General features: G+C 40.9%; 1 protein-coding gene across 1 annotated transcript in view; it reads right to left on the bottom strand.

The window, feature by feature from the left end:
* TRPM7 (transient receptor potential cation channel subfamily M member 7) overlaps positions 1-10,111 on the bottom strand; it is a 57,757-nt gene extending 47,646 nt beyond the window's left edge. Inside the window, exons 1-2 of the mRNA XM_085303673.1 lie at positions 10,107-10,111; positions 9,083-9,200 (exon numbers count right to left, since the gene is read on the bottom strand). Coding sequence (XP_085159799.1) covers positions 9,083-9,200; positions 10,107-10,111 — 123 coding nt within the window. The remainder of the gene's footprint in view (positions 1-9,082; positions 9,201-10,106) is intronic.
* Positions 10,112-10,342: the final 231 nt, after the last annotated feature.

Genomic DNA, 10,342 nt, shown 5'->3' with positions numbered 1-10,342 from the left:
ATGATCCAAACCAGTAAACTAGGAAAGAGCCCTGCTAGCAAACATGTAAAGAATCACCTGAAACAACAGATTGGGAATTTTGTTCACAAGAAACCCACCAGGGAGGTAGGATAGGGTACACTGCCTTAACTCCTAGTCTCTACAGTCCATAGATGTTTGCATGCACACAAACATCCCGTTATTTGCTAGCTGCACCAGAGGAAATAACTATATTACTCAACCCACTAGAATGACCAGAGTTCTTAAGAGATTTTGCAAGCAGCATGTCTCTCWCTCTTCACACGCACCTCTGTGTGCAAGTTCAAGATCATTTGACTGTCATGTTCACTAGGTCTTCCTGTACTCTCAAAAGGACATCAGGGGTGGGAGCACCATTAATCTTAATACTCTTGTAATTGTAAAGGTGAGTTAGAAATTAGGATAGGATGGAGAAAGTAGAAGATGGGGGAGAAGGGAGAGGAAATCAAAACGAGTTTGGCATATTAGATGTTCAGTAGGCAGCATTACAAGAACTACGTATTTTTAAATTCAGCTGATTAACAAGTAATTACCGGGTTCAGTTACACTTCTATTACCTTTCAAGACAGACAGCTAGCTCTCACATTAAAGCTAGCTAACTCTACAGTGCTCAAGAGCTTACATCGACTAAAACTCATCTCCAAATATATGTAGTATGATAGCAGGCTAGAGACATTCATGGACCTAAACTCATACTAGAATATAAAGTGCTTTCCCCTCTAAAATTATTTAAGTAGTCTCTGTATATTCTAGAAAAGCGTAAAGGAATTTAACTGGCTTTATTTATGCAAATGTGAAAGCAGCTACTTACTGTCCGAAATAATATATAAAGCTTATTTATGTACTTTTAAAATCTTCCACCCGCTGTTTTTGAGGGAATCAAACAGTTGTTTGACCTACTGTGCCTTATTTTATTGATTTTTCATGAGATCGCTCTTACATAAAATTGAGCTCTCCATCACTGTATGATACAGACTGCTGAAATCTTCCTCTATACTGACTTTGCCATTAGCATTCGAGTATTTGAATATTAGTAGCTTTTGAAGGTCTCAACTAGAGTCCAACACCCTTCTCGGATTTTTCTTTCAAAGGTTAAAGCTGGAGTTGTAAAACCTACAAAAGACAGTGTTTTGCATGAGCGCTTAAAAGTCATTCATTCCATCTCTAAGCCAATGTTTAGGCTGCTAAAAGTGTACCATTTTACCACACTGTTTTACCAATCATGCCATCCTTCATGTGCACACAGAATTGTTAATTAAAATACAAACAATTGCAGGTTACCAAAAGAGCTGAGCTACTTGCAAAACTATGTTAAATACAACAAGCCTAAATAATAACATTCAAAAATTAAATATATTATTTTATAACATATTCTGAAAGTGAAATAACTTTTTTTTTTGACTAATCTCAATGACATTGAGCGATTACAACACCATTCATGTAATGCGCTCGTCTTCTTTAATATTTTTCCAGTGAAACATGACAACACTGTCATGTTACAGTTGTGTAAGCCAACAAGCAGGATTGCAACCCTGGACTTCAGGAGAGCAGACTTCAGGCTCTTCAGAGACCTACTTGGAGGAATCTCATAGGTTAAGGCCCTAGAAGGAAGGTGGGTCCAGGAGAGMTGGCTAGTATTCAAACATCACTTCCTCCAAGCTCAAGAGCAGTGCATCCCTATGAGTAAGAAGTGCAGCAGAGAGGGCAGGAGACCTGCACTGGTGAGCAAGGAGCTCTTGGCCAAATTCAGGCAGAAGAAGAAAGTACACAGACTGTGGAAGAGGGGACAGGCTACTTGGGAGCCTGTACGAATGCAGTCAGAGTATGTAGGGATGCGGCGAGGAAGGCTAAGGCCCAGTTGGAATTGAGTCTGGCAAGGGATGTCAAGGACAACAGGAAGGGCTTCTTCAAATACATCAGCAGCAAGAGGAGGACTRGGGAAAATGAGAGCCCGCTCCTGAATGGGGCAGGGGSCCTTGTGACAAGGGACACAGAGAAGGCAGAATTACTGAATGCCTTCTTTGCTTCAGTCTTCACTGCTAAGGGCAGCCCTCATGAATCCTGCAGCCTGGACGTGAGGGAGAAAGAAAGGGAAGACTTTCCTTTGGTTGAGGAGGATAAGATTAGAGACCTTCTGGGCAGGTAAGACATTCACAGATCCATGGGCCCAGATGGGATGCACCCACAGGTACTGAGGGAGCTGGCAGATGTTGTTGCCAGGCCGCTCTCCATCATCTTTGAAAAGTCCTGGAGAACTGGAGAGGTGCCTGAGSACTGGAAGAAATCCAGCATCACTCCAGTCTTCAAAAAGGGCAAGAAAGAGGACCCAGGCAACCACAGGCCGGTCAGCCTCACCTCCATCCCTGGAAAGGTGATGGAACAGCTCATTCTGGATGTCATCTCCAGGCATATGGAAGAAAAGAAGGTGATCAGGAGTAGCCAGCATGGATTCACCAAGGGGAAATCGTGCTTAACCAACCTGATAGCCTTCTCTGATGGAATGACCAGCTGGGTAGATAAGGGAAGAGCAGTGAACGTTGTGTACCTTGACTTCAGCAAGGCTTTGGACACTACTTCCCATAACATCCTCCCAGATAAGCTCAGGAAGTGTAGGTTAGACGAGTGGACAGTGAGGTGGATTGAGAACTGGCTGAAAGGCAGAGCTCAGAGGGTTGTCATCAGTGGCGTGAAGTCTAGTTGGAGGCCTGTGGCTAGTGGCATCCTCCACGGCTCAGTACTGGGTCCCATCCTGTTCAACTTMTTCATCAACGACCTGGATGAGGGGACAGAGTGCCTCCTCAGCAAGTTTGCTGAAGATACCAAGCTGGGAGGGGGTGGAGCTGATACAACAGAGGGCCGTGCTGCCATTCAGAGAGATCTGGACAGGCTGGAGAGCTGGGCGGAGAGGAACCTCATGAGGTTCAACAAGGGCAAGTGCAAAGTCCTGCACCTAGGGAGAAATAACCCCAGGCACCAGTACAAGCTGAGGGCTGACCTTCTGGAGAGCAGCTCTGCAGAGAAGGACCTGGGAGTGCTGGTGGATGACAGGTTGACCRTGAGCCAGCAATGTGCCCTTGYGGCCAAGAAAGCCAATGGTAKCCTGGGGTGCATTAGGAAGACTGTTGCCAGCAGGTTGAGGGAGGTGATCCTGCCCCTCTACTCAGCCCTGGGGAGGCCTCATCTCGAGTMCTGTGTCCAGTTCTGGGCTCCCCAGTACAGGAGAGACATGGAGCTACTGGAGAGAGTCCAGCATAGGGCTACAAAGATGATCAGAGAGCTGGAGCACCTGCCCTATGAGGAACAGCTGCAAGAGCTGGGCCTCTTCAGCCTGGGGAAGAGAAGACTGAGGGGGGGGGGGATCGTATCTATGTGTACAAGTACCTGAAGGGAGGGTGTCAAGGGGACRGGGACAAACTCTCTTCAGTTGCCCCATGTGACAGGACAAGAGGCAATGGGCAGAAATTGAAGCACAGGAAGTTCCGCCTGACCGTGAGGGGGAATTTCTTCCCTGTGAGAGTGAYGGAGCRCTGRCACAGGTTGCCCAGAGAGGTTGTGGAGTCTCCTTCTCTGGAGATATTCAAGGCCTGCCTGGATGCAACCCTGTCTACCATGCTGTAGGTGACCCTGCTGAGCAGGGAGGTTGGAGATCACCTAGTCCAGAGGTCCCTTCCAACCTTACCGATTCTATGATTCTATGAACACTAGAGGTGGTATACAGCACAAAGCTATGGCTAGGTTGTACTGGACTTATACCTTGGGCTTCTCACTGGCTCAGCAGGGGAAAGTAGTAAAGAAATACTAAAATTCTGGAAAAATGAAGGCAACAGTCAGAAGGTAGARGTCCTGGCAAGAGCAAGACCAAGATACAGAGGAGAAATATTTCCTTTAACAAATGCAGTTCTTAAAAATTACAYAGTAAGAGTGTAGTCAGATGAGACAAACTGAACAAGACACTACTCTGCCCTCTTTCCTTTTCCAAGGCATGTACTTGTGGCACTTCTCTCAGGCTGGCTATAGTGCACCAGCCCTTTGGTGAGTTGATTCAGCTAAAACAGCACAAAATTAATTCCAGGAAAACAAAGAGCCAATAGTTCTGCCCAATTAGCATCTGAATCAGTTCACCTGATGTCAAAGCTAAGCCGGGGAAAGGACCACACAGCCATGATGTAAGTGGGATTAAGAGAAGCAGGACAACCCCTTTGGCAGCAGTAAACTACTGGGTTAGCAAGACTGAGCTGATGTAAACATACTGTCAAGGTATATCAAAGTAATCTCCCACAGCACACTTACTCTAGCAGCCAAGACAATATAACAGATTTGTCACACAATGTATTCTTTTTAAGCAACTGTATCCTGATGTTCAGAGAAGAAAAAGGGAAGCTAAGGCAGCGTTTGTCTATTTCGCAGAGAGCTGCCAAGGAAGCAAAAAGGTACTGCCTAAGGTCACGCACGCATTAGGTGAGCAGATACCCTGGGTTTGAAAGTAACATTCACTCTCATGTGGTAGTGAAGACAAATTTTTCCCAATTCACAGTATAATTAAACCTCAACTACTAGTATGTTAGTTATTCACACAAGATTCCTCTTTTCCTACATGCTGATCTTTATATTTATCAGAAAAATATAAAAAAAATCCACTAGTTATACCCAAGAGAACAGTCAGAAAGACTAACTCCATCTTAGCTGCACTAATTTTTCTAGATTCTCTCTGCTGAAACACAAAAGAAAACAGCTGTTCGAACTCCCTCTCCAATGAGGTGCCTAGGGACACTCATTGCCCAATTAGCTTTTGTGAACAATCCTCATCACTCTCTGCAAAGTGTGCTTGTATTCTATAGATTGTCCACATGCATGCATATCCCCTAAAAATATTTTTCACAAGCTGAAAACAGGACTTTTCTGAAAGCGTAAGTCTTGTATGTCATCTATACCAGTAAATAATAATAATAATCTCAGTCCCAGATTTAGTATACATTCCGTTGTCCAGTAAAGCTCTATGATTATAGTAGTACCACATATTTCTGGTGGTCCCTAAGCACCAGCCATGACCAGACTGATGCATTCAAACAATGATTTGTTTGTTAGCAGCTTTCATCACCGCAAAACATTCACCTATAACACTAACTGGGAGCCCAAACCAGGACAAGATTATTAGTGTTTTCTGTCTTCTCTCCCTATATAATCAAAGACCACACAGTTTAATTATGGCATTTGAAACAATTACAAGGAATTTAACAGTTAAGAGTCCCAAACCCTACATAGAGAAGTAGGTAAAGATGGAATGCCTAATTCACAATGAAAACTGCACACATATAAACTGCATTTTTAATACAGCTTGAAAACTTATAAAAATCTTATACAGAAAAATCCTTTTAAAAGAAACCAAGAATAAGACAGATCAATTGCTTAACGGGGCAAAGGTACAAATCCCCATCAGACGTGTTTCAGAAGTCGGCACAATCTAAACGGACAAAGGTTAGTTAAGGGGACACTTCCACATTTCAACGTGCAGCCTCTGACTGCACAGCCAGTTTAAGAGGCTGATGTCCACCCCAACCTCCACATTATTTTTTTTTTTTACTGCCACTCACATAGGCAGTGCAAGAGCTAACAGGGTGGCCCCATTAACTAGTTTGCAGTGTAATGCCACAAACATTATCTGCAGGAAAATTAGGGGGTCAGTACACCTCAGCTTGTGAATGGAAATAAGCCTCCAACTAGTTCTGCATCCAGAGGCATTGGCATTGCAACACTAGACCAGTTTCCTGGAAAGTWGTCTAGGGTATCTGTCAGTTGTGGTATCACTGGTTCATTACTATTTTCCCAGTAGGTTCAAGATTTCTACTATGAGCAGAAACTCCTTCAACATCAATCACTCATTCCTTCATGATCTCAACCAGAAGATCACCCTCAGCCACACACCCTTTAGTATTTTCAGATAAAGTTCTATTAAGTTTGCTGTTTAACAGAATTCTGAAAATTACAGTTTGGCCAATACTGTAGTCAGAGAACACAGGAGAAACTGTTAATACTTTGACATTTAAAACTTAATTAACTGCACCCATTCTTGTAGATTAACTGATTTTTATAATTGAGCAGAAAGTTAATTAACTGTTCTATAATTACACAACTAGTATTTTTAGGCTCCAATCATGTGTCATTTAAACATAAGCACAGCTTAACCTATTCAGGTGAGTGAAGTTATGCCTGACTCATATCTGCATGATCACAGCAGCAACTGGGACAGGCTCTGAAAGGAAGCTAAACTTTTTCAGACTGGTGATAGCCCCAAAGCAATATATTGAATCAAGCTTACAATTTGCAATTTTAGTTATGGTATACATTGATGTAACCATTTTAAAGCTCAGCTGCTGCTATGCTAATATCTATCAAATATATTAGTAGAAAGCAGCTTCACTACCTCCTGGTTCAGCTTAAAGCTAAATAGAGAGAAAAACAGCACAAAAGGCAAACAAGCACCATGTTAAGAATATGGAAAAAGAAATCTGGCAATATTTTATGTGAGACAAATTACCCAAAGCGGATCTTTTGCCAACAGAAATAATAGCTTGGTGCGAGGGGTAAAACTACTCRTCTTGATCCAGCTCAAATCCTAAAGAATGAATACAGCACAACATATCCAGTAATTTTTTTTGAATGTATGCTACCAAATGTAAAACAAGTCAAGAACAACATCCTTTTAATTAAAAATTAACTACAAAATTATTCAAATAYAACCAGTATGTGCTTTTAGTACAATTAGAAAGAGGCTGTAATACAATTTGGTTTATACTTTCAGGAGGGTACAGAATGTGACCTGTGATGGCACAGTTCCATCCATCCTTGTACCTAAGGCTCTAAGATTTAGGAAACAACCAGGTAGGGTAGTATATATAGAAAGTAATTTGAACACTTACTAATGTCATGATAACACAACTCAACTCTCAAGCATCATAGAGCAAGATTCCACAGTAACTCTGTCTGTTGCCAAGTTTGGTGTGCCACAATCCCATTTTCCTAAGCCTCTGCACATGATCCCACCCTATCTCATACCAGCACTGGCATTTATGCAGTCATGTGGATAGCTGATGCAGGGAAATGACCAACAAAAAAAATATCTAATCCTCAAAAAAGGGAAGTGATTAGATTTCTGTTCAACCCAGATCCCTGAAGCAGCAGAGTAAAGCACAAAGGGAGGAATGGGACTGTGGCAGCCAAAACTTAGGTGAATTTAAACTGGCCTAGAACCACACCTTTAAGAAAGATTTTGCCAGATTTAGGAGTGACTATTAAAGAAGTTACAGACTTAAACACATTAACCCTGTCCCATGTCTGAGATGAATACCCTGTAACATATGTATCAATACCTCAACTACTGCAAGTCAGTCTTCAGACTTAAACAGATTGATTAACTGTGGGAAGACCTGGACTGTTAACTAATACTAGCTTAAGGAGTGGCCCAAGTCTAAAAACTTTTAGGCAGTAAATGCTTGTGAAATACAATATTCCTAACAGGACAGCTAGAAACTAAGTTACAGAAGGTATAAAATTCAATTTTAAAAATCATAATTGTCAAGTCTTTAGTTCACAAAACCTGAAAAGGAAAAAGGCAAGTATTAGGATAAGAACTGTTAACTTCAGATCTTGCAAAATTTCACCAAATAAGTAAGCAGACTATAAAGGGAAAGCATCATTTCTATTTGCCTCTTAGCAAAGGTGACAAGCAGCAAGTAGATAAGACTGAGATAATAAATATCTGTTTGGGTAGGAAGAAGTGGGAACAAAGCACGGAACAAAGGACAGTATTCAGTTTCAGTAACTACTGTGTTAAGACTGACTGAGCTGTACCAGATACCTTCCCAAACTTTGAAGACTACAGTTACATTATAGTGAAAGAGTGAATAAAAAGATCAAATTAACTCACAATTGTTGCTGAGAAAGCATTCATGAGCAGAAATGGATCAATGTACGACAACAAGAGTATACTACTGGAATTATCCGAAAGGTTCAGCCAGTTAATACTGAATTAAGAAAAATCAGCATACTAGAATTTAATAGGAACATGACAACTCATAGAACCTACAGGGGTTTTGTTTATTTTGTTTTTTAAACAAAGTCAACAATCAAAGGCAGAAGCCCACAGTGCTGGGAGTCATCCAAGCCTAGGCTTTGGGATCCATGCCTATGAAGCAAGAAGCCCGACCAGGCTACCACAGACCTAGAAGTAGCTCCAAAGTTCTAAAATTCAGAAAGAGGTCTCCCAGTCTTACATGCATGCATTCACATGCACCAGCCACATCAACGCTTTTCTGAAAGCCCACTGCCTCCCTGGCTAGCAGCCCCAGGGCTAACCCATTACCAGGAATACAGCAGTTCTAGGATCTGCAACTCCAAGGCAGCCAGCAAGGCTGAGGCTTTTAGGCTGTGACAGATCCCTGTGTCAAGAGTCTCAGTCACCACAGCTGCAACAAAAGCTCAGGTGCTGTTTCCAGTTCTGCTGCAGGATACAGCAGCAGAAGTGAAGTGAAGTCCTAAAACAAGTCTGAAAAAGAAATAGGCAATCCAGATGATGGAAGATGCACTAAAGCCACAGATCTGGGAACTCTTCCAGCTGTTGGATGAAATTAACGGGAGCCTCAGTTTCATTCAGCAGCTGCAGAGTAACTGGGAGATGTCTCAGCATTTCTGAAGTTAAATTTTCAGAATAGTTAACTTTTTCTAAAAAAGAAGTTTGCCAAAATGTTTCAACTCAATTCATGTATTTTAAAAAATATATCCAAACCACCTTAAAACTGTAAATGCAGCATTTGAGCAAATTCTACATCAGGTTCAAATATCACTCTTAAAAGGAAGGAGACAGCATAAACAGAATAAAGATACTAGTGCTGGCTGATGCTTTATAGATACAAAATGATTCCTTCTTGAAGCAAGAGCTTCCAGATAATTTTTGGTACGCATTTCCATCTTTCCCCCCTAAACTAAACATGCTATTGATTTTTTTTCTAGGTCTAACTTATTTTAATGCTTTGCCTTAACAACGTGTGAAATCCAGTGTTGCTATTACCATTATTAGCAGCAAGTCTTGACCTCGATAAGGTTCACACTGGTGCATAATTTTTCTGATATAAACAGAGTACATGCACACATATGCCCACACTCTTTCAAATTRCCAGAGTTGCATACTGTTTGCAGAACACAGGATACACATTTAAACAAGACATTGGACTATATTTTGAAGTAAATTATTTATGTCAATGGAAAGGTTGAAGTAGAATGAAGTAGAAATAAAGCTTCATAGAAATTTTACAATAGCTATTTTTGAAGTAAACTTAAAGTGGGATCATATTCTGAAAACATTATTTGTCAAACTRCACATACAAAGTACCAATTTCATTACTCAGTCAGCAAATTACACTGATCTTGCAACTGGGAAAAAACAACAGATAAAGATAGCACACATTACATGCTATCTTCCCTCAACTGAAGTAAAGATGGTTTTGGATCTACTACTAACTCAGCTACATATTTTCCACACACACAGATAGTTCAAACATTTTAGAAAATCTGACAACAGAAACATGTGAAAGGATATTAAGCAGGTCCTCCAAGTTAGAATGAGATTGTAAGAGTTACTAGGAAAAAGAAYTATATTGCTCTTAATGTAAACATTAAATAAGCCATAACTTTGATCCAACTTTATGGAAGTGTTTGTTAAAGTCAGTAGATAAAGTTATAGGGTAGATTATGAAAAAAAAATAGAAATCCCAAGAATTAAGGTTTAATTCAAATCTGCTGCCTCATTATTGTTTGACAGTTAAGGGGGAAAATGTGTAACTTTAGTTTGAAAGTTAAATCAGTTCTAATGTGATGTCAGTTTGTTACCATGCCTTAAATACCCTCCTTGGCAATGAACTGCTATATTTATCTTACAGACTATTCCTGCAACATCCTCACACCACACGCTGTCAAACCATTTTTTCACATTTGAATATCCTAGACCTTTCATGTCCTTGTTAGAGGACATTCTCAGGCCCTGGTTAAAAAGAGATTTTCATCACTATTATGACTATCCCCAAGATCTCCCTTACCCCATGGCTACCAAATGTTTGTCACCTACCATTACACGAGAAAAGCAGAAATGTTTCTTACACCCCAAACACTGATACAGATAACATATTCAGAATCACTCAGAACTTAACGATACTCTGTTTAATGTGCTATATGTACCAAAATAACAACAACACGGTCACAGCCAGAAAAATAATTGTGTTGCTCTCTCTCTCACACACACATTTAGAGCACACTTTCTTCCACTTTTTGGGAA

Source organism: Rhea americana, unplaced genomic scaffold, assembly GCF_003343005.1.
Source record: "Rhea americana isolate MKP2758 unplaced genomic scaffold, rheAme1 scaffold_2, whole genome shotgun sequence".
NCBI lineage: Eukaryota > Metazoa > Chordata > Aves > Rheiformes > Rheidae > Rhea > Rhea americana.
Note: the sequence above shows the minus strand (reverse complement) of the source record. Positions and strands in the feature narration are given on the sequence as shown.